This window comes from Cebus imitator, unplaced genomic scaffold (genome assembly GCF_001604975.1).
Source record: "Cebus imitator isolate Cc_AM_T3 unplaced genomic scaffold, Cebus_imitator-1.0 Scaffold129, whole genome shotgun sequence".
Taxonomy (NCBI): Eukaryota; Metazoa; Chordata; class Mammalia; order Primates; family Cebidae; genus Cebus; species Cebus imitator.
Window position 1 is genome coordinate 2783686 of NW_016107444.1, and position 22446 is coordinate 2806131.

The 22446-nt window shown below is 54.5% G+C and overlaps 2 protein-coding genes and 1 pseudogene across 20 annotated transcripts in view; 1 reads left to right on the forward strand and 2 right to left on the reverse strand.

Moving 5' to 3' along the window:
- Positions 1-1432, forward strand: part of LOC108312788 — a 2434-nt pseudogene extending 1002 nt beyond the window's left edge. The window contains exon 2 of the transcript XR_005202191.1: positions 1343-1432. The product of XR_005202191.1 is annotated as a 60S ribosomal protein L5-like (transcript). The remainder of the gene's footprint in view (positions 1-1342) is intronic.
- Positions 1433-3346: 1914 nt separating this feature from the next.
- Positions 3347-12334, reverse strand: KNCN (kinocilin). 3 transcript variants are annotated; one of them, XM_017540922.2, is made up of 4 exons: positions 8409-9817; positions 7285-7353; positions 6550-6624; positions 3347-5540 (listed from the first exon to the last, which is right to left on the reverse strand). In XM_017540922.2, exons 1-4 carry the CDS (start codon positions 8557-8559, stop codon positions 5461-5463), a joined length of 375 nt encoding a protein of 124 aa, XP_017396411.1. In that variant the 5' UTR covers positions 8560-9817; the 3' UTR covers positions 3347-5460. The 3 variants fall into 3 exon arrangements, with proteins under 3 accessions (XP_017396411.1, XP_037598822.1, XP_017396410.1); XM_017540921.2 differs by lacking the exon at positions 8409-9817 and adding an exon at positions 12009-12334 and having other exon boundaries at positions 4150-5540; XM_037742894.1 differs by lacking the exon at positions 7285-7353 and having other exon boundaries at positions 3352-5540.
- A 3155-nt stretch (positions 12335-15489) lies between these two features.
- The window catches only part of MKNK1 (MAPK interacting serine/threonine kinase 1), a 42908-nt gene continuing 35951 nt past the window's right edge, over positions 15490-22446 (reverse strand). For 12 of the 16 annotated variants that reach the window (XM_017540914.2, XM_017540908.2, XM_017540915.2 and 9 more), the window contains 4 exons: positions 20770-20964; positions 20011-20175; positions 18294-18337; positions 15490-16903 (listed from right to left, as the gene is read on the reverse strand). In XM_017540914.2, coding sequence (XP_017396403.1) covers positions 16672-16903; positions 18294-18337; positions 20011-20175; positions 20770-20964 — 636 coding nt within the window. In that variant the 3' untranslated portion in view covers positions 15490-16671. The remainder of the gene's footprint in view (positions 16904-18293; positions 18338-20010; positions 20176-20769; positions 20965-22446) is intronic. The other 4 variants (XM_017540916.2, XM_037742895.1, XM_017540903.2 and 1 more) reach the window with 1 other exon arrangement.

The window sequence follows — 22446 nt, forward strand, 5'->3', positions numbered from 1 at the left end:
AAAAAAAACCCAAAAAACACAAACAAACAAACAAAAAAGCCTCCTTCAGCCCCATCTGCCTCCAGCTAACACTGTCCCTTTCTTGAAAGCACTGTCTCCAGTATATATTTCACCTCCTTGTCAAGAGCCAATCAACTCCAGTCTGGTTTCTGCCAAGACCTTTTTGCTGAATTCCATGAACACTGTTCAACCCTTAGCTAACTTGACCTCTCCAGAGCCTGGGACCTACTGAAGCCTCCCTCCTGGAAACATACTCTTCCCCTGGGATACAGTTCCCTCAATTTCACCTTCGCCCACAGAGCCCCAGCCAGAAAATCTGGGCTTCATCCTGAGCTCCTCTCTCCCCAGGCTTCCCTCCACACATTTGCCATCTATCATCAAGCCCTGCAGACTCTCCCCTATAGGTGTCTCGGAATCCATCCCTTCCTCTCTAGTCTCACCACTGCCCCATCTCTCCTCCTGGGGTCCTAATGGCTGCTGCCCAGCCCTGCCCACCCCTGCCTTGATTTTGCTCTTGCGCGGCTGACCTCACCAGGTGTGTGAGTGTGCTGCTCTCTGGGCCTGAGCCATGAGCCTACTTTCTCTTTCCCTGGCTGATCCAGCTCTACCTTCAGAGTGCAGCTGGGATGCTGCTTCCTTCCTTCCTTCAGATTTCTGCAACTCTGCAAATCAGGGCTCCTAAACTCCTGATGCCCAGATTTTCTGGCTGGGGCTGTGGGCTCTGTGGATGAAGGTGAAATTGAGGGAACTGTATCCCAGGGAAAGAGTATGTTTCCAGGAGGGAGGCTTCAGTAGGTCCCAAGCTCTGGAGAGGTCAAGTTAGCTAAGGGTTGAACAGTGCTCATGGAATTCAGCAAAAAGGAGTCAGCTGGTGGCCTTGGTGAAAGCAGATTCTCAGGAGTCATGGTGCCATGACTCCTGTGTCCAGGTCTGCAGGCCCCAGCCATCTTCCTTGAGGGCCAAGATCATGTCCACCTCGTTTGTTGCAATATCCCCAATGTGGGTGCCTGCTTCTCCCCAGGTGCCCAGTGAATATTGATTAAATACATGGTAGCAGAGGCATCGGTCAGAGGGGCCTGCCCTCCTGGCTTCCCCTGTCTCTTGGATATGAAGTTGTTCGGTGCTCTCTTCTCTCAGATCCCCTCCTCACTTTGGGCCTTGGGGAGGATGTGGAGGGGAAAGGTGAGATTCTGGGGCAGAGTCCTACCCAGTTCAGAGCAGGGCGCAGTCAGAGCGGAGTCCAGGAAGCCCGCCAGCCTCCAATGCCTGCGGAGTGCCTCACCTTCTCCTGTCTCCCCTTCTTCTGAGTCCCTCTCTGTCTTTCTCACCCCTGTCCTCTCAGTGCTACAGGTTCTCGACCGACTGCTTGTCTGGGCACTACTCCTGTCCCCTGGAGCTCAGGCTGGATGGGGTCTCTCCCCCTTTCCAGTAAGCGTCCCTTCCCAGCCCCCTCCCGCCAGTCTCCCCCAACTCCTTCACTTGCCTGAGCCGGTACGTGGACATTCTGTGGGTCCGACCCAGCTGACCTCTGAGCACCCTGGGTCAGCAGAAAGGAAGGAACCTGGGAGCGCAGGGCAGCCAGGAGAGAGGCCAGGTCACCCCCTACGCCGTCTGCTGACTTTGAAGGGCTGCGCTGGCGCACAGCGCGGGGGTTAGAGGTGGGGTCGCCCTCTCCCACGTGGCCGGGTTTCCGGGCGGGGTCCTGGGACGAGCCGCTTGGAGATCCTAGATCAGCAGGTGGTTGGGAGAGAGCGCCCGGCTCTGGGCCCCCCGCCCCTATGCGCAGGGCAGAGACGAGCAGACCCGCTCGCACTCGGCTCTGCTCCCCTGGAGCAGCCCCGCTGCGGCGGCGGTGGGTGGGGAGGGGCTGGCGCGCTGGCCTGAGCGGGTCCCCAGCCGTTTCCCCCTCCCCCGCCCCGAGCCCCTCTCCTCCAAGCGTTGGCTGCCAGCCCTCAGCTCCCCTTCGACCCGGGGCGAGCGGCGTTCTCACCATCCACCTCCCCTCTCCGCTCTGCTCCGCTCCGTCCTTCTCCCCTTCTCCTCTAAGATTCTCGGTCTGCAAGCACCCTTGCAAATAACTCCTAGCTCACCTACACAGTCTTGTCCGCACTTTCCGAGAGCCGGGCTTGGATATATTGCAGCTCACTTTAGGACAGGGGTGCCAGTCGAACTGGCTCTGCCTTCAGCTTCAAAGTGATTCTCCACCTTTTCTGGAGGGGGGCTGGAGCTGTGGGGTGGGGGGATTTTTCCAGGGGTGGACTTGTTTTCAGCACCTCTTCCTCAATCAACCACCAATCGTGCACCCTAGAAAGGGGTGTGGCCACGAGCCTGTCTAGGGTGTGACTCTATCTCCTGGTGGGGTGTGTAGGAGCTTTTTGGGATGAGGGCTGGGGAGGGAGTGCTGGGCAGCAGGCCCACCTCCAGGCTGGGCTGTGTGGGTGGGAGGACTGAGGTGCTGACTTTTCAGACCCTGGAGGAATTCAGCTGAAAGAACATCTCTTCAGCCTCTGCCTTCATTCATTCATTCATCCATTCATAAACCCTAGCTGACGTGACAGTGTGGCAGGCAGCCTTCATGTGACAGTGGCCCTGTGGGGGAGGGCTACCGCTATCCTTCATTTGCACCTGAGGAAAGCCGGGCTTAAGGCCCCACAGCCTCTTGCCCCAGCCCCTGAGGAGCAGAATCAGGATGTGAGTCTTATCTCTGGACTCCAGCCCCAGCCTGGGCAGTCGTCCTCCAGGTTGGCCTGGCAGGGATGTGACTTCAGGGAAGCTGCTTGGACCAAGCACTCCCTACCTTTGGGTCACTTATGTGTTCTCAGCACCCAAGCCAGGGCCGGGCACAGTCACAGTCACAGTCACAGTCCTGGTGTGAGACTGGCTGTTGGAAAGAACCAATTTCATTTCTTGAACAGACCACTGGAGGAGCTTGGTTCAAGGACCTGTACCTGTCCACATCCCATCCCATGCTGAAATATTGGAGGGTTCTACCTCTCCCTAACGCCCCTACCACGTCAGCGGGGCCTGACCCTAACGCCCCTACCACACCACCCACGCCAGCGGGCCCTGACCCCACCTTTTCTCGAAGTGCAAGGGGGAGAAGCCACATGCCTCCACCTTGACCACTCCTGTGACCACGGGGGAGGGAGTGAGGAAATGAGGGTGGGGATGCACTTGAGGAAAATGTACTGGGACATTCACTTGGGCTGGAGGGAAGATGTTTCAGGAAGCCCACAGCAGGGAAAAGAGAGGAACTAGAGGCCCAGGCTCAAGAATTTCCACCCAGTTTAAGGGTCCTTTGATGCCTCACCCAGTTCTTCCCCAGTGGACGTAGGTCTTGCCGTTGTATGTTTTTATTCCTTGATTTATTTCACCTGGTCCCCAGCACCTCTCTGTGCCTGGCCTGTCCAAGCATCAGGGATTCTGCAGCCCCACCCTGGGGAGAGTGTGGCTGAGAGGGGTTGATGGGCAGGGTGTAGGGAACCACCCTTCCCGCAGCTCAGGCTCCACAGCCTCCACTCCCACCCCCTCCACCCTGGACATCTCTGGGGCACTGAGGTGAGGATCGAAGGCAGATAGGAGAAAGGGTTTCCTCATTGATTGAGGAAAGACCAGGAGACTGAGTTATTGTTGATGATGATGATGAAGGAAAGGAGAAGGGGCAGAGAATATTCAGGAGCAGGTGGAGAGAAGGAAAATTCAAGGAGAGGAAGTTGCTTCTTACAGCGGAGGGAACCGAAGTCTCTACACCTGGCCAGCATTTATGGAAGGCAGTCCCTTCATGGGGGTCTGTCATGCTGTGGTCGGGGAGCTGATCCCTGTCGCCTGTGCAGAGCACAGTAAAGCTAGAGCCTTGGATAGGGAGAGATGGGAGATCTGGCTGTAGGCCTGGCCCTGCGACTTTTTACTATGGGACTCAATGAGTCCTTTTTCCAGTGGGGCCTCAGCTTTCCCATCTGAGATGGACTCTGCTGCTTTGGAAGACTTTGGTTTCCCAGCATCCACTGGGGTGCTTTCTGGGTGCCTAGCCCTCTGCTCCCACTCTCAAGAGGGGAAATAGACCAGGGTAACTCAGAGTGATTGGGCTGTGATGGAGGGAAACCCTGGGCCTGGGAAGCACAGTGAAGTCAGGGGGGCTTCCAAGAGGAAGTGCCATCTCCACTGATCCTAGAAGGACACTATTTCTAGCTTGTCTTTTGCTCACTAAACCAGGTGAGAAGCCATGTGGAGAGGGTATCTCTGTAGAGGTCAAACAATTCTACCTGGAGGGTGCAGGTGTGGAGGGAGGAGCAATGTTTTCTATGTGGCCACACCTGGGTCTCCTTGCTCCAAACCTTGCTTTATCCATGGGAGATGGGACTTCGACTTGGCTTCCCAGGGAAAGCTTAGGGAATTGTTTTTACATTAAATTGAAGCCATTAACATTTATTAAGCACCTACTGGTCTGGTGCGAGGCACTAGAGCAGGGGCAACATTCACAAGACTTAAGATGGCTTAATAATTGCTTTGTGAAAAGGAAGACTTCAACCCTGCCTGAAGGGTGGCAAGAGATAGGCTGGCAGAAGAGAATGAGGAGAGCATGTGGGTAGGAGATTTTTTGAACTGGGCCTTTAATGGTGGGGAGTTTGATAGGCAGAGAGAAGCAGGGAGGGCCCTGGGGAACGCAGGGCAGGAGACAGGAATGTGTTTCACTTGTTCAGGCAGCAGTGAGCAAATGGGCGGAAGAGAGAAGTCAGACCACGAAAAGCCTTGAGTGGTGGAGTTAGACACCAGGGGTCTCAGGGCTGGGCTCAGCTGAGAAGTAGCCTCCTCTGACCCCCAGGGGGCAGGTTGTTTGTGCCTGTCCCTTTGTGAGCCGCTCTTCTCCAGTGATCAGGAGCCCCCTCAAGCTCCCCCATCTGATTCACTGCTGCTCAGAGCCTGTCCCTGAGGAACTGCCAGGAGTTTTGATATTTGGAAAAGAATCTTGTCTAGCCCCTCTATTGGTCTTGTGAGCTCTAGAGCCCCAGGGCCAGGCCATGGGAGGGAGAGTCCCCGTCCGTGGTTCTTATGAGCCTGTGGTTCACTTCTGTAACCAGGTTAGAGCAAGGGACTGGGGCGTCCTGATCATAGTCAGGGTCTTGGACGCCAAATTCCAGAGACCAGTCAGTAGATTGAACAGGGAACAAAGCTGAGCTGCAGTCCAGAAAGAAAGGCGGGGCAGGAGCCTGAAACAAGGAACCCTGTGGGGGCATCTGGTGACACTTTGCTTTGGGCCCCAGCCCACGCCAGTGGAATCCATTTCTGAGAGCCTTGGCTAGGCGAGTGCAAAAGGTCCCATTCCACGCTGTCCCCGGCTGCTCTGGGGTATGCAGGGCCTGGCTCATGCCCTGTTTGGGTCTTCTACCCCCAGAGGGCACTCAGATAGGGGCAGCAGGTGGGACGGGAAGGCCGGGAAGGGGCAGCCTCGCAGCCTTTGCCTCAGCATTCCTCAGCCCCTCGGGCCCCCGGTTTCAGCTTCTCCAGGGTCCTGCTCACGGTGGACAGGCTGCTGCGGGCTCCTGGGGGAGAGAGCAGGGACGAGGACGGCCTCAGTGGACAGGTCCCCATGGAGTTTTCAGGGTCAGAGGAGCTCAGAGGGACCCAAGGCCAGGGTGCTCAGGGACCCCAGGGCAGAGCCGGGAGAGAATGGGGAGAGGGGAGCATCCCAGGGGACAGTTTCAGCCCAGTTTAAAGCGACACTGGGGTCAGGATGGCTTTCAGGAGGATAGCAGCATGGGCTGGGGGTAGAGGCAGGACCCCGAGCCCACTGCCCAGCTTGAGCTGCGGCTGCAGCACTTCCTGGCTGTGTGTCAATCTCCTTGTGCCTCAGGTGCCCCATATGTAAAATGAAACTAATGGTAGTGCTGCCTTCATGTGGCTGTTGTGCGACTTGAAAGAGTTACTAATACAGGCACAGCGCTTGGAATGGTGTCTGGAATGGGCCTTTTGCTGAGTATCAGGCGTCCTACCAGTGGCGGTGGAGACTCTGCTGGATCCAGCTTTAAGAAACTCCTGCCGTGGAATTTTCCAGGTGTGGGGCAGAGGAACAAAGAGATGCCCAGTTTGGGGTATGAGCTTTAAACTGGGCTGAAACTATCTCCTGGGATGCCCTCCTCTCCCCAGCTATCCTAGCTCTGCCCTGGGGTCACTGAGCACCCCAGTCTTGGGTCCCTTTGAGTTCCTCTGAGCCTGGGGGAGATAGATGGGAGAGGGGAGTGGGAAAATAAACTGAGGCACGGGACCTGGGGGAGGAAAAGGGGAGGGAGGAGGAGGGGCAGGGGCAGGGAGGTGCCTTCATCTCAGTGTCCATGCTGGGGCAGACAGCAGCCCTCAGGACAAGCAAGAGGAGATGAGTTCAGCTCGGAGCAGCAAGGGTCTGGCTGCACACGTGGGGGAGCTGCCCAGCAGTACCGGCTCCCTGTGCTGGGGAAGCCCCTTTGCCATGCCGCCCAAGGCTCCCGGGCCTCACGGAGCTGCTCAGTCAGGGAGGGGAGATGAAAGATGGACTCGGGAATTTCTGGAACTTACCCTCCTTGTTGCCACTGGTGCTGGATCTTCCTTCCCCGTGGTCTGGCCCTGGATGGGGATGGATTCTTAGGCTCCCTGCAGGATGAGACCGCCCCAAACCCCCTGGTTACCAAGCCATTCCCCAAACCAAACATAGGTTGGGAAGGGAAGTCCTTCTTGCTGTCTAGTCTCCATCCCTGATGCTGTCTTTGCTCCATTGCATTCCTTTAGGTCTCACATGATCTGGGCTGATTTGGGCAGGGGCAGAAGAACTGGGCCCTTGAAGGAGAAAATGGCAGATCTTTTAGGGAGATGAGGTCCCGGGGAGAACTGGGGACATGTAAAGCCCCACAGGCTTGGTGGAGATGGCAGCCTGTACGTGGGGAGGGAGATGAGCTATGCAGAGGCTATGGGGTCTTAGGGGAAATAGAGGGTTTTTTATGGGGGTTCAGAGATGAAGAGGGAGTTATTTAGAGATGTTGGAGGCTTTGGGGAGTTGTAAAGTCTCTCAAGGGAGATGCACTTCCCAGCTCTGAGCTGGCTCAGGCACCTTTGCTGCAGGGAGCGGGCTGGATTCTGCTGCGCTGTAGTCATGGCAACACCTGCACAACACACACACAGCAGCTGTAACACAGACAGCTAAAGCGTTCTCACACATGGGCTCAGCCCGGCCGCACAGTGGGTCACAGACGAACACACAAAGGGTCTGGAACAGTCCCTGGCAGAGGGGTCTGTGGGCTTAGGGAGAGGCCTCACCCGTGGTAGGCAGGATGTGTTCCAGGTTGAACCGAGCCTTCAGGAAGGGGTAGGCCAAGAGGAGGAACCCTGAGAAGAGACACAGGGGTTCTGTGATGGGGAGGGCCTGGTGAGTGGGTGGGCTGGGAGCCTGAGGGTGGATATGGGTGCATGGGAGGAGCACAAGTGTGCAGGCTTGGGACTGTGAGTGTGTAAATGTGAGCCCGTGGGTGTGTGCGTCTGGGTTGGGGGCAGTGCCTGTCTAGGCAAAGGGCTATAGACTGGGACGGGCTCAGCTGCCTGACTCCGCCGTGCGGAGGTGAAGAGCAGGTTGCTGGAATGAGCCTGGCTGACACCACCACCACCTCTTTGCTGTCCCCACCCTTCCCCAGGGCCCCTAGGGCCAGACTGGGCACTCATCCTCGGCATGCTCCTCCCCACCCAGACCTGGGGAGCAGGAGCAGCACAGCCAGTCCTGCCCTGCCCGCCCCAGCTCCATCCCCTGACGAGCATCTGTGCCACAACCTGCAGGTGTAGGTACCCAAAGCCCCCATCCTGGTGCTTCTGCTCCTGCTTTTGGCCTGGGGGTGGGGTGGGGTGGGGTGGGGCGAGGGATGACAGTCAGCCTCACTGCAGGGCTATCAGTGGGCCTGGCCCACACAGATGGACACCGCTGCTGTGGAGGCAAACAGGGAAACAAGAGGAAACCTCTTTTCTGAGCTGGAGCTTGTCCTGGCTCAGGGAGTCCTCAGGAACTCTGTCGTTTTACCTGCTGCCATCAACCCCTTGTTCTGCCCAGATAGGCTGATGAATCCCACCACAAATCCAAGAGCCTAGAACTTGGGGCTGGAGGTCCAGGGGCCATGGGTTCCCAGAGATGGAGGCAGGAGGTAGGTGCTGAGTAGCCTGAAAGGAGTGTGACAGCCAGCTCCCCTCTTGTCTCCTCCCCAGGGCTGGATGGAGCCCGAGTGCATTCCTCCTCTCCCTCCTGTGCCCCTGATGGCTGCCTTGCTCACACCTCTAGCTTCCATTATCCCCAACCAATTCCCGCTGCCCCAGCCCTTCCCTGTTCCTTGTTCACCTGACCATGCCCCTGTTCCCCTTCCAGAATCTCCTCTCCCTATCCCAGCCCAGCCCCTGCTCACCCAGACTAGCAGCACCAATAAAGACACCGCCCATGGCAGCTGCAGCCCTGGATACAGAGATGCCGATGATGATGCTGCCGGCCACCAGGCCGAGAGCCACACAGGCCAGCTGCAGGCAGCGGAAGTCTCTGCTGCTGATAGGGATGTCCATGCAGGCCCACCGGGGCACTGCCTCCAGCCGGTGCAGTCTGGCTCCAGAAAAGTCCTGGAAGTTTCTGGGCTCTTGGATGTCCCGTGTTGGTGCTCCAACTTCAGGGTGGGAGTTTCTGGGCAGTAAGATTCTGGGCAGGGAACCCTGGGATTTATCTGCGGTCCTATCCCACTGCTCCACTAGGCGACCTCCGGTCCCACCTTGACCTGGGATCTGTACCAGGTCACCCAGTTTACTCTTCCTCTCTTAAAGGCCTCTGAAACAGAAACCCACCCTTGGGACTCCTGCCTGGCTACATTTCTGCTTTGGCCGCCAGAGTTCTAGGGAGCTGGGCCTGTTCCATGGGATCCTTCCCTGACGGCCTCAACCCAGAAGAGTTCCAGCTCCCCTGCCCAGGATATCTAGCCCCAGCTTCCTAGAGCCACTCATTGTCAGTGAGCCTCAGCCTATGAAAATTTAAAGCAATGGGAGGCGGGGTGAAGGGGGAGTTGGTCCAGGGGCCACGGGCTCCTCAGAGGTGGAGGCAGCAGGGAGGTGCTGAGTTATTCATGAGCTTGCAATGTGAGTGGCTATCTGGGTCCCTGGGGCCCAGCGCACAGTTGGCCCAGGTTCCACTGCGGGTTCCTGAGGAGAAGAATGAGCTGGTGGCTTTCCATGCTGTTCAGAAGCCAGGGATGTGAGGAGACTCCTGGTCACATGCTCAGGACCCACTCTGCTGTGCTCTGCTCTTTGGCCTGGAGACACACCTGGGGCCTCTGAGACAGGAACTGTGTGTGCCTGGGATAGGAAGCGGGCAGGGAGAGGCATCCCTCCAAGACTGCTGTCTGCCCCTGCCAGTCCCATCCCCACCCTGTCCACCTCTGGGCTCCAGGCAGGGCTGACGGCCTGGTCTGATGCTTGATCTCAGGGAATTCCCCTGTCCTCAGGTGGACTTGGTGCCCACCCCCCTATAGTGGCCAGTGGGATGGAGAGTTAACCCTTCTAGCCACCTTGGGGATCCCCGATTGGGAGTGACAGGGAAGAGCAGTCGTGATGCTGGTAGGGGCAGGAGGAAAATACCTAAGGGGTAGGGTAGGGAAGAGGATTTGGTAGGGGCTGGGTACTGGGAGGCCAGGAGGTGAGGCCACGAGTGGGAGACTGGGTCATGGTTGATGCCTTCCCACCCGCTGAACTGAGCACCTGTGCTTAGCCTGTCTGAGCTACTTGCAGGATACCCTGACCCAAGGCTGGGCAGTGGTCACCAACCCAACCCAGCCCAGCCCTGAGCCCTGCCCCGGCCCCTAGTTCCAGCCTTCATCATTCATTATGTTATTTGGCCCTGTATGTATTGGGGCCTCCCCAGTCCCAGAATATGGCCTTGGCCTGGCCTTGCACCTGGGCACAGTTCCTAGGGTCCCATAATCTTATTCAGAATCCCGTCACCTTCCCTGCCAGTCACTGGCCTCCCTGGCCTCTCTTGGATGCCCCCTCTCTGTATCACATCTGCAGCCTTACTTTGCCAGCTCAAGTTCTTGTTCCTCCACCTGCCTCCATGACTGCCCTGTTCTTGTTCTACCTCCTCTGCAGACTGAGGACCCCTGGAGGGCAGCTTCTGGGAGTGAGCTCCCCAGAATGCTGTGGCTGGGAGAGACCTGAGCTAGGCTTCTGAACATGAGGACAGAGTTCGGGGAGAGGACTAGCACCTGCACGACCACCTCCAGTCATCAAAGAGCAGGGCTGTGGACACAAGGGAGTCGCCGTCTCTAACAAGAGGCATTCCTTGTGTGTGGAGGAGAGAGCCTGAGAAGGCCCAGGGCCACCAAGTGGAGCTGCGGCTCACGATGAGTCGCAGAGAGGGGTGACTGCGGCGCACAGCTGGGCCTTGGACTGTCTTCCTGGCCCCCACACAGGGGAAGTCCCTGGAACTGGCATTCCCCAGCCACAGCGCTGCTGCCAGCATCCACTGTGCCTCCTGCCTGGATGAGATCTGATTATTTCTCTAATAGGCATCAAATCATAGCCCATGTCTCTGTCACACATAATTGATCCCCCACTGACTTAGTTTTAGAAGGAGCCACCAAAATAATTGTCCATGAAACGTGTTCCTGGCTCCTCTCAAAGTCTAAGACTGAGGGCGACTCTCTTACACCCTCACCAAGGCAGAAGCTTCTGGAGCCGTGTTTTCCACCTTGCACTATGGGGCTCGGGCCAGCTGTTCCACCTCCCTGAGCCCAAGGCCTCATCCGGTGATGGGCATGGGGGTAGTAGAGGTGCCTGTGCACTGTTTCAGATCCCAGAAAACACTCTGGCCTCAAGGGAGAGGCATGTTAAGCCTTCATGAGTTCCGAGATCACAGGACCAGGGCTGCCCCAGCTCTTCATAAAACAGGTGGGGAATCCGAGACATGGGGGAACAGAGGAATTGCCCCAGAGTCCTCGTGGAACCTACGGACCCAGGATTCTGCCCCACTGGGAAGTACTCTGGGCTGTCTCTGCCCCTGAATTTCTTTCTTTTTTTTTTTTTTTTAGACTAAGTTTCACTCTTGTTGCCCAGGCTGGGGTGCAATGGCGTGATCTCAGCTCACTGCAACCTCTGTCTCCTGGGTTCAAGCGATTCTCCTGCCTCAGCCTCCTGAGTAGCTGGGATTACAGGCATGCACCACCATGCCCAGCTAATTTTGTATTTTTAGTAGAGACAGGCTTTCACCATGTTGGTTAGTCTGGTCTTGAACTCCTGACCTCGTGATCTGCCCTCCTTGGCCTCCCAAAGTGCTGGGATTATAGGCATAAGCCACCGTGCCCGGCCTCTGCCCCTGCATTTCAACACTGTCTTAGTTGAGGTGGGAGGAATTGGCAGCCCCACCTTCAGAGGGAGACATTGTGTTCAAAGATCAGTCAAGGGGCCAGGTATGGTGGGATTACAATTCCAGCACTTTGAGAGGCTGAGGTGGGAGAATTACTTGAGGTCAGGAGTTCAAGACCAGCCTGGGAAACATGGTGAAACCCTGTCTCTACAAAAACAAAAATCAGCTGAGCACAGTGGTGCATACTTGTAGTCCCAGCTACTTGGGAGGCTAAGGTGGAAAGATCACTTGAGGCAGAGGTTGCAGTAAGCTGAGATCACACCATTGCAATCCAGCCTGGACAATGGGAGTAAAACCCTGTCTCAAGAAAAAAAAGGAAAGAAAATCAGTCCAGGCCTGCCTCTTCCCTCAGGACCAGGAGTGCGTCATTAAAGGAAATAGTTGTGATGTAGAGAGGGAGGCCTGCCAATTCTTTACTCAATTTGGGCTATATCATCTCTGAAAAAGAAAATGTATGCATGTCCTTGAGTGATGTGCTCACAGCAATAGGTAAATGAGTTCAGGAACCTCTCTGTGAGCCATGATGAGAAGGAGGCCCAAGGCATCAGGGCCCCATCGCCCCACCAACGCCCCACCCCTCGCAAGCATCAGAGCCTCCCCGCTGAACCTGGGTCCTCTTGGAGGCCACAGTTCTCAGGTGTGGTAAGGCCACGGGCACATTGCTGAATTCCATCACAAAGTTTCTTCTCTTTGTCTCCTGCCGAGGCAAGGGCTGGAGAGCGTCTGCCCATCCTCCTTCCTTCTCAGAGCACGAAGTCCAAGTGTGGCATGGGGGTGGGGAGGAAGAGTGGGCGAAAAGGCCCCAGCTTGGTTTGGTTCTGTTTATTTTCCTTGAGGGGTGAGAACCCTGGAAAAGAGTGTGATTAATTCACCAGTCCCCCAGGGGACGGGTAGCTTTCTCGGACCGTTTGGAAGCTGAAGTCAGGGAAGCAGCTTCCAAGGCAACTGCTACCATGGCAACAAGAGTGTCAGCCTTGGGGGGCACCTTGCTCCTTGGCCCCCACCAGACCTGAAGCAGCTGGAACAGCTGGCATGGGACCAAGGCACCTCTGTTCATGGAGCTGGGTCTGGGAGGGGCAGTTAGCCAGGAGGGAGGAGGGTCCCCCACAGCCCAGGCAGGTAGACACACAGAGGAACAAAGACTGGACGGTTCCTGTGTCCAGAGGCCCTCAGACAGGAGTCCTCGGGGTCCAAATGAACCAGATCTGGGGCTGAGGCCTGCTCCCTGGGTTTGAGGAGAGGGGCCTGAGGTCTGAGACGCTCCAACTGGTTGGGACCAGCTCTCTCCTTCTAGGGCCCTGCCCACGTGTGAGCTTTGGAGCTGGGGAGCTGGCTTCCACCATTGCAGATCCCATGCGTGGAAGGGGCTCCTTGGTCTAAGAGCCTCCTCAGTGCATCTGCTGGATCTGCCTCTGGCCAGCAGAGCCAGGATTTCCAAAGTCACCAGTGAACAGTGGCAGAGGCAGGACTGGAACCCAGGGCCCCGCTCCCAACTTCAGGCTCTTCCCCTTGTGCCACAGCTGCCCCTCTGGGCCAGGGACTGCATTCTGGAAGGGCGGAGCAGCCTGTCCACAGGAGGATCCCATCAAGGGACAGAGGCCTGGCTTATCTTAAGAGGCCTGGACGTATCTCCACAGCACACAGTGCTTCTGCAGAGTGCTCCCGGAGCCAAGGACCAGGGAGGGCTTGTCTTGAGCACTGGGACTGTGAGTTGTGTGATTCTGCCCTGATAGACAATAGTAAATACCGGAATCCCTGATTATCCCTAGGGGACACGTTCTAAGACCCCTCGGTGGAAGTCTCAAACTGTGGACAGTACCAAACTCTATATATACTATGATTTTTCCTATACATACTTACCTGTGATAAAGTTTAATTTATAAATTAGGTATAGTAGGTTGGGCATGGTGGCTCATTCCTGTAATCCCAGCACTTTGGGAGGCCAAGGTGGGCAGATCACCTGAGGTCAGCGGTTCGAGACCAGCCTGACCAATATGAAGAAACCCCGTCTCTACTAAAAATACAAAAATTAACCAGGTGTGGTGGCCCATGCCTATAATCCCAGCTACTCGGGAAGTTGAGACAGGAGGATCGCTTGAACCTGGGAGGTGGAGATTGCAGTGAGCCACGATCGTGCCATGGCACTCCAGCCTGGGCAACAAGAGTGAAACTCCGTCTCAAAATGAATGAATGAATGAATGAATGAATGAATAAGATATAGTAGCAGATTAGAACAAAATAGAACAATTGTAACAATATGTTGTAATAAAACTTACATGGATGTGGTCTCTCAAATATCCTATTGTGTTGGACTCACCTATTTTGAGCACAGGTAACTGAAGTTATGGAATTAAGTGAAATTGGATCAATAGGGACTACTGGGTTAACTACAACTGTAATAGCTAACATTTATGGAGCATTTCCTGTGTGGGCCTGGAACTGCTCTCAGTACTTTGCAATTATTAATTTGTAACTTTCACAACAGTTCTATGAAGTAAGAACTATCATGCCTATTTATAGTTGAAGAAGCTGACTCTCAGAGATTAAGTAACTGGCCGAAGCCCCAGAGCTAGTAAGTGGCAGAGCTGGGATTTGAATGCAGGCAGCATAGCGCTGGGTCCCAAGCCTTCCTGCAGGGAATCCAGTTCCACCATTCCTAGCTGTATAGCCCTGGGCAAGCTATTTTTCCTTTCTTTGCTTGATTTTCCATGTCAAGTGGGATAAAATAATAGTATCTACCTCATAGGACTGCTGAGAATGAGATGCTAATGCCTCTAAACTTCTTAGAAAGTAACTGTTACTAAAAATAAAAAATAAAAAAATAAAAGTACTTGTTACTTAGTAAGCGCATGACAATGCTGGCAAAACCTAGGTCAGCCGTGGTGTTTAAGCAGAGCCATGCAGGATGAGAGGGGCCTTGCCAGGCGGGCCAGGCTGGGGAGGTGGGCTGGGAGAGGGCACAGCTTGAGCCAAGGCACGGAGCCTGAGAGCCTGGGAGAGGTGCAGCAGGACAGGGTGTGGAGAGTGCTTGACCCAGGAAGCCCCCTTGGAGTCACATTCCTGTTGGGTCTTCCACTAGGCTGGGTTAAGTTCAGGGACAGAACTCACATCCTGGTTCTGGGTCCCCAGGGGCTGGGATTCTGTGGGCCAAAAGGATCAGATTTTGCAGGTCTGTTTTCCTCACCAAGAACACTCCACGTAGATGAAAAAGTGGGCTGGGCATGGTGGCTCACGCCTGTAATCCCAGCACTTTGGGAGGCGGAGGTGGGTGGATGACGAGGTCAGGAGTTCAAGACCAGCCTGGCCAAGATGGTGAAACCTCATCTCTACTAAAAATACAACAATTAGCCAGGCACAGTGACAGTTGCCTGTAATCCCAGCTACTCGGGAGGCTGGGGCAGAAGAATTCCTTGAACCTGGGAGGCGGAGGTGACAGTGAGCCAGCTGTCATCAGCACCCAGTCCACTGCCCAGACACTCAGACCTCCCTCTTGCCACCTCCTTGGGAACTTATAAAGGTCATTTCCACCTCAGTCCTCTCCTGGCTGGCTCTGAGGATCACCTGGGACAATGGACACCAAAATCCTTTGCATGATGTACATGAGGGCTGTGGATGGGATGCACCATTTTTCTTTGTTGTCAACTCTGGCAGGATGAGCATAGTCTTGGGCACATGATACACCCTTGATAAAGGCTTAGTAATGCTTTAGACAGAGGGGAAATTTGTTCCCTGCTTGTGGGCCGCTGGGTGCAGGGGACATCTATTAAAGCACATTCTGAAGTCTCCTGTGTCATGGTCGCTGACACCGCCTCTACCACTTGGGGAGCTCCTAAAAAGCAAAGGCTGTTTCTTACTCATTTCTGGGTCCTGGCACAGAAGAAGCAATTGATAAATGTTTGACGAATTTCATTTCCTCACCTAGACAAAAAAAAGCAAAGTCTCCTTCACCTTGTTTTTTGGGTCAAATATGGTTTTTATTTAGGGGTCTTGATAAGAGATACCTTCTCCCCACCTGGCTGGACTTACCCCCAGTTTAGAAGGCCAGGCTCCTTCTCAGGTCTGCAGGTAAAAAAAGGACCACCAAATAAGCCACAGCTAGAATTTAAGTTTTATTAAAACAAGCACAATGTATAAAAGCACCGTGGTGGTGTATAAATGTCTGCCTGACACATGCAAATCTATTTTCTCTATGTAACTCAATAGCTCAGCTTATCTGAATGGCTGTACCTTCACACGCTCCGGCAGCAGGCACCGCATCGCTCAAACCAGGGCAGTGAGGCTGACCCCCGCCTTGCCCCCCGTGTGGCTTCACCTCAGGCACAGAGCTCCACCTAACTGCCCAGATCTGTGCCACCCACACAAGGACCTGGGGACACAGCAGCAGACACCAACGCTATCTCTAAGTTTGTCATAGGAACAGCTTTAAAATCAGTTAAAACCAGAGAACAGCTGATTAAAACCAAAATGCATGGACATTCCAGAAAGAAGAGCAAGCCGTTACTCTCTCTGGGAAGTCCATGGGCTTGGAGTGGGAGTTTAAAGTCCCATCTTTGCTAGAACAGCCTGGTTAAAAAAACCAAACTTTTTTTTAAAAAAAAGAAATAATACTGACTTTAGCAGCAATCACAAACAAAGGGGATGATAAATGAGGGACACATTTTGGTCACGGCAAAGAAAGATTATGTGCTTCTCCGTGCTGCAGACTGGAAGACTGATCTGATTTCCTGAATGAGAAAGGCTCCTGGACCTTCCCTGAATTGAGGGGATGGCTTTGCTTAGCCAAGGGAGAAGACGGGCAAAGAGGACATCCGGAGGACAGAGGAAGGTGGAAGGACCGCCAGAGGAGGGTGACAGAGCAGAGAGGGAAGAGGCACGTGTCGGCAGCCTCTGTCAACTGATGCTTCTCGCTTCTCCCTGCAGGCTGCAGCCCCAGCCGTCGCTGCAGCGGTGAGAGCAGGCCAGATCCCAGATCTGCAGGCGGGTGAGAAGGCGGAGCCCAGCACAGAGAGGTTCCTGCTGCAGGCGATTATGCAAAGTGACAAGTGATTGCTTTCCTTTTCAAAGACAACCCCTTTGGAAAAAGCTTTTTCCTCCAGGACCCAGGGGAAATGGGGGGTTGGTGGGAACTTCAGGGCCTTTATAGATGGAAAAAGCCTGAATGGAGCCACAGAGCAGACCCTGCTGCCTGCTCTGCAGACTTCAGCCACACAGGTTTTGAGGGGGACAATGCCTGGCCAGGCCTAGGGCCTATAAGGCGTGACCGGAGCATTTCAGAGTGCTGTGGGTGGGCTCCCGTCTCCACCACGGCCTGCCAGGGCCAGGGCCCGCCTCCGGGCCAGGCGTGACTTGCAGGGAGGGGAAAGCTTCATGGAGCAGAGGCCATCGGCCAGTGCCTCTGGCTCCTCTGCTAGTTCGTTCTCATTCTCTTCGTGCTGAGATAGCTGGCGGTTAAGGGCAATGGCCTCAGCTGCGAAGAGCGTCAGGTCCATTGTGCTGCTGTTCCTGCAGGGTCAGGGAAGGCACAGAAAACAGGGTGACAGGGCTCTGGGGTCAGCCAGGCCAGCTCGGGGACACTCCCACTCGCTGCTGCGGCTCTACACACCCACCAGATCTTCCTGAGCCGGGCCGGGCTGCTCTCGCCAAAGTAGCTGTTACATAGGTTTGGAATCTTGCTTGACTAGGGACTGCAATTTGAGTCCCAAGTACCATCCCTGGGTTGACAGCAAGGGCAAGCTCCCCTTTCTCCTCAGAGCACCCTCCTCTAAGCTCTCACAACTCTACATACAGGCAGAGACCGGGCACATTAAATGCACCTGTCCCTCTCCTCTCCCAGCCCGGGTGGGGAGCTCCCAGAGCAAGGCCTGTGTCGCTTATGCCATGTCCCCAGCACCCAGCCCAGGACCAGCATGGACAGGCACTTTGGGTTTGCAGAATAAATCTTCTAAGGTGGGTCTAAGGTTTGGTGCATAAAGGCATCTGGAGGCTACTCTAGAGAGTCAGGTAGGAACCCAAATTGGGCAATAGCAAATGGGTCACACGAACTGAGACTATGGAGGTGTATGACTTCCTTGTGTAGCTACTAAAAGCTGGCCATGAGGCTGGTGCCAAAAGGGTTTCCCATGCTGCTTAGCCCTGGCCCTTTGGGAACAGGGCAGTTGTGTGGCCTTTAGCAAGTTGATCTCTATTCTCACCTCTCTCATCTAGAACACCTCTCTTAAACTCATTGTGAAGAGCATGGATATAATTATACCCAGCCCTTAGCATCACATTGACATGTGGTAAGGACTTACTACTTTTTTTGAAAGAGAGTCTCGCTCTGTCGCCAGGCTGGAGTGCAGTGGCACCATCTCGACTCACGACAACCTCTGCCTCCTGGGTTCAAGCGATTCTCCTGCCTCAGCCTCCTGAGTAGCTGGCATTACAGGCACCTGCTACCATGCCTGGCTGTGCTAAGGACTTAATCCTGGTGACCACTATTATCACCGCCCATCTGGTACTGTACGTCACTCCCACTGCCTTCTGGTGTCCTTCACTCCTGCTCCTTTCACCAAATGCAAGGGCAGAGGGAAGCCTTGTGTGAATAGCCCACAGATAAGGTCTGTCTTTGGGCTGTAAGTTATAGTTCAATGGGTAAAACAGGCTTTTTTTTTCCTGCCAGCAGTGCTGGGGGAGGCTTAAAGTACTGGAGGGCAGAGGAGGCAATCTAGGTGAAGGAAGGGAAGGGTGGGAGACAGATCCAGAGTAGAGGAAAAGAGAGTCAGGAGGGGAAATGGGCAGGGAGCCCCTTTGGCTACCTGAGCCTAGAGATGGGACTCCCTGGGCCCCACCTCTACCCCCATGGTGGCTGAGAGCTTGAGGGAGAGCAGGGTGTGGGGGTGGTCAGAGCATTTACCTCTGGAGGACTTGCGGCGTGGGGAGTCCCTTTTCTGGAGCTTGCTAGAAGGGGAAGGACAGATGAATAGGTAAAGCGTGCTCCCTCCTTCCAAGAGCTGCCCCACCCAAGCCAGCAGTGGGTAGGTTACTAAGGCTGCTGACCCAGCACAGGGGCTTGGCTATGCTTGCCTGCAGGGTCAGGCCTTCCAAGCAGAGATCAAGAAAGGTACAATCTGCAGTCACAGCCCCCAACACAGCTGCTTCTGCATGGAAAGCCTCTCTTTCCTTTTGCCTGGCAAAGTTCTAATCATCCCCGAGGACCCAGCTCAAAGGTCAAAGGTCACTTCCCCTGTGACTTGCATTTCCCCTTCCCTGCCTGCCACCTTCCTACCTCAGTCTCAGGCCCAGGTTGGGGTGGGTGGGGGGGTCCTGCTCCCTTTGTGCCCCTAGCATTTTTTTTTTTTTTTTTTTTTTTTTTGGGGTTTAAGAGACGGGGTTTCACCGTGTTGGTCAGGTTGGTCTCGAACCTTGACCTCGTGATCCACCTGCCTTGGCCTCCCAAAGTCCTGGGATTACAGGTGGACCCATGCCCGGCTGCCCCTAGCACTTCTTAGAAGTCTTTGTCATGCTGTAACTTAGCCCCCTGTCTACTTCTCTCCACTAGAGCAGACACAGGGACTGGGTCTCACTTGTCCCTCTGGTGTGTGGTAGGTGCTCACTTATGGGTCTGGAAATGAGCCACTTAGACACTTGAACTGGGTCCCCGTCTGTAACACAGGCTGGCAATGCTTGCCTGCTTCCACTCGTAGGGTCACTGAGACCGGACAGGGCCTGGCACATCAAAGAGACCGGTAAGTCATGGGAGTGTCTAGCAGACCCCTTGGAGGGCAGAGGTCAGATATTGTAAGTAGCCAAGGAGGATTTTAAAAAATGTTTTCTAGGGCCGGGCGCGGTGGCTCAAGCCTGTAATCCCAGCACTTTGGGAGGCCGAGGCGGGTGGATCACAAGGTCAAGAGATCGAGACCATCCTGGTCAACATGGTGAAACCCCGTCTCTACTAAAAATACAAAAAATTAGCTGGGCATGGTGGCGCGTGCCTGTAATCCCAGCTACTCAGGAGGCTGAGGCAGGAGAATTGCCTGAACCCAGGAGGCGGAGGTCGCGGTGAGCCGAGATCGTGCCATTGCACTCCAGCCTGGGTAACAAGAGCGAAACTCCGTCTCAAAAAAAAAAAAATGTTTTCTAGTGAAGACATGAATTCTAAGCTTAGGGAAAAATACCACCATTTGCCTTTCAGGCCAGCTGTATGCAGACTCCCAGGCCATAAGGAGAACCTATGTGTTGCAACTTGGCCACACAACAATCAGCACAGCAAGGCCTTGCTGGCTTCTGGGTGCTCTCAGCTAATGCTGCTTCTGCGTAAGGGGATGATACTACAGACTGCAAATGACGGCAGCAGGATGCTTAAAGGGCTGGGTGCATGCGCCAAATCCCCAGATGACTCTGTTGGGGCTTAGTCTGTGGCCAAGGTTAGAGCCAAGTCTGTAGCCTATAAGGGGCTCAGTCTGGGGTGACAGGCAGAGTCAATTCACTCTACACACACAGGGATGGATGGTGTCCTCTTCAGCTATATCAGCCACAAGGCTGGTGATCAGTACTCGCTGGCATGACAGCTTCCTTGGGGCCATGCCACAGGCCTGGAGTGGTGGAAAGCACCCCTCCCCGGAGTCACTCACCCCCTGCACCCATGGGTGCTGCAGAACTTGGGCGGCGCTGAGTCTCTGCTTCGCATCTCGCACCAGGAGCTTGGAGATGAGGTCTTTGGCCTCACTGGAGATGTGTGCCCAGTCCTTGTCAGGAAACTCATACTTGCCCTCCTGGATGCTTTCAAACAGCTTGTCCTAGGTACAAAAGATTCCTCCTGAGGCCACACTGCCAGAGATGGGCAGGATGTGCCTGTCATTGTTTTAATCAACTGGCCTCAATTGACCTCAGCTATAGGTGCAGCTCATGGCCTGGGGATGCCACAGACTGGGGCCTCTTCCCAGACCCACCCCACACTGTCCCCTAGATGATCAAACTATACAGAATGCCCTTGGCAGGCTGGGATGGCTATGTTGTTGGTGGGCTGGATGGGTGATGAGTGGAGATTGCCTATAAAACAAAGCCCAAATTCCTTGGCCCTTCCTAGAAGGCTCTGCCCACATCTTTGCCTGTGCTGTTCCTTCTACTTGTAATTCTTGTCCCTCTTCATCAGGGCAGGACACACCCTTCAAGAGTCATTCAGCCAACAATCCTGCCCTGAACTCCCAGCTGGGCGGAATGTCTGATTATCTCTATTTCACCTTGTGGCCATCCTGACAGGAGAGGGAGAGGGCACTATGAGCCCCTATTCAGATCAGGAACGCTCTCCCAGCCCAGTCCTGCTTGACATCCCACAACCACACTGACCCCCAGTGGGGTCTACGTAGGGCTCCCTGGGGCCGCCTACTCACCTGGCACACCCTGCAGACCTCACCCCTGTCCCAGCCACAGTCAGCCCCACAGTGACCCACGAAGGGCGGGTAGCCGCTCAGCATGATGTAGAGGACCACGCCCAGGCTCCATAGATCACAGCGCTTGTCGTAGAATGTGGCCTGGTCTGTGAACACCTCCACCACCTCAGGGGCCATGTATTCTGCAGAGCCACACTGTGGGGGACAGGGGTCGGGGAGGGGGAGATGGCAGAGAACAGAGAAGCTTAGACACAGCACAGGGGATGGCAGAGAGCAGACTGTGATGGGACTGGGGCAGGAGACTGGAAGGATGTGATACAGAGCAGGAAGTAATTAGGTAGGCCAACCAGTGAGCCGCCTGATGCCACCAAGGCACCTGCAGACTGAGCCCCATCATCCCCCCCAACCACAGGACCAGTTCCGGGTCACCTTCTTATCCTTTCAGTTCCTCCTCCAGCAGGCCAAGACCCTTAGCCAAGAAGTTCCAGGAATCTCTCCCTGCCTCAGCTCCCTATAAACAGATCTTTCATGTACAGGTACTTAAATGCATCAAGAATATGGCTCTGGGAGGGAGAACCAGTTCCACACAGCAAGATTTCTTAAAGTGAATCTTGTCAAGCTCTCCTGCTAGCTCATAGCAGGAAGTGTAAGAGTTTAGAATTAAGAGACCATCAAAGCTAGAAAAGTTCTTAGAATGAATCCAGCCTCCCCACCCCTCCCATTTATAGATGGCAAAGGCAAGGCCAAGAACGGGGCAGGGATTTGTTTGAGCACATCAATGGCAGACCTAGGACCAGAATCCGGATTCCTTTCTCCCACCCTTGTGTAGAAAACGGCTGATAGGAATAAAACACATTCTTTTTGCGCCCCTCTTCATTATTTCAGGCTCACCAAGAAACAATCCCTGCACACTCTGCAAAACTAATTTGACTGAAAGATGGTAAGTGTTCTCAAGAAAGGGTATTTTCTTTGTTACTGGTAATTAGAGTTAATGACTTGAAAACAAGGTAGTCCAGTGTGTTAAAAGCTAATAAAGAAACACTCCTGATAATGTTGTTTGGAATAAGATACAACATGGGCATATTTAAGGGCATGTCTCAAAAGGGTTATTAGGAAAATTGTCTTGTGAAGCATACAAATCTCAAAAGAATCATAATAATTATAATCTATTAGGTGTGTACAAGAGATTTTTGAGGAAGAAGTAGCTCCCAGCAGCACCGTCTGGTCATGAAATGTGAAATCAGGGAAGCAAACAGGGTAACTTGGCCAGGCGATCCCATGTGCATAGCCTGAGACCTGACAGTTCCCACCACAGAGAGACTATCCTGTCCAGTCGGAGAGGACAGCTCCCCATGCTCCATCACAAGGGGGCTGCGCTGTGACTTCAGCAGTGGGAATAGGGCTTACAGAACTACCCACATGCTCATGCGCAAAAGGGCTGGCCTGGGAGTAGGGTCCGTTTTCACCTGGGTCAGGAGTCAGGGTTCAGCCTGTGCTTATAGATATAATTTGTCTCTTCATTAGAAGAGAGGACCACCCCAAACTAAAAGTCCAAATATCAGTTTCCTTAGCAACTAAGGGGTATTGGGAGGCTTGGGAGCCACCAATACAGAGCAGCGAGCGAAATGACCACTCAGGCAGCAGGAAGTGCTATAGATCCACTTGGTTTTCCATCCT

What these genes read in the sequence shown, in the direction of transcription:
- KNCN (XM_017540922.2), bottom strand. Translation starts at nt 8,559, where the DNA reads ATGGACATCCCTATCAGCAGCAGAGACTTCCGCTGCCTGCAGCTGGCC. An exon ending in ACACATCCTGCCTACCACGG is followed by an intron (nt 6,625 to 7,284) that starts GTGAGGCCTCTC and finishes CTCATCCTGCAG; the next exon opens with GGAGCCTAAGAATCCATCCC. An exon ending in CACCAGTGGCAACAAGGAGG is followed by an intron (nt 5,541 to 6,549) that starts GTAAGTTCCAGA and finishes TCTCTCCCCCAG; the next exon opens with GAGCCCGCAGCAGCCTGTCC.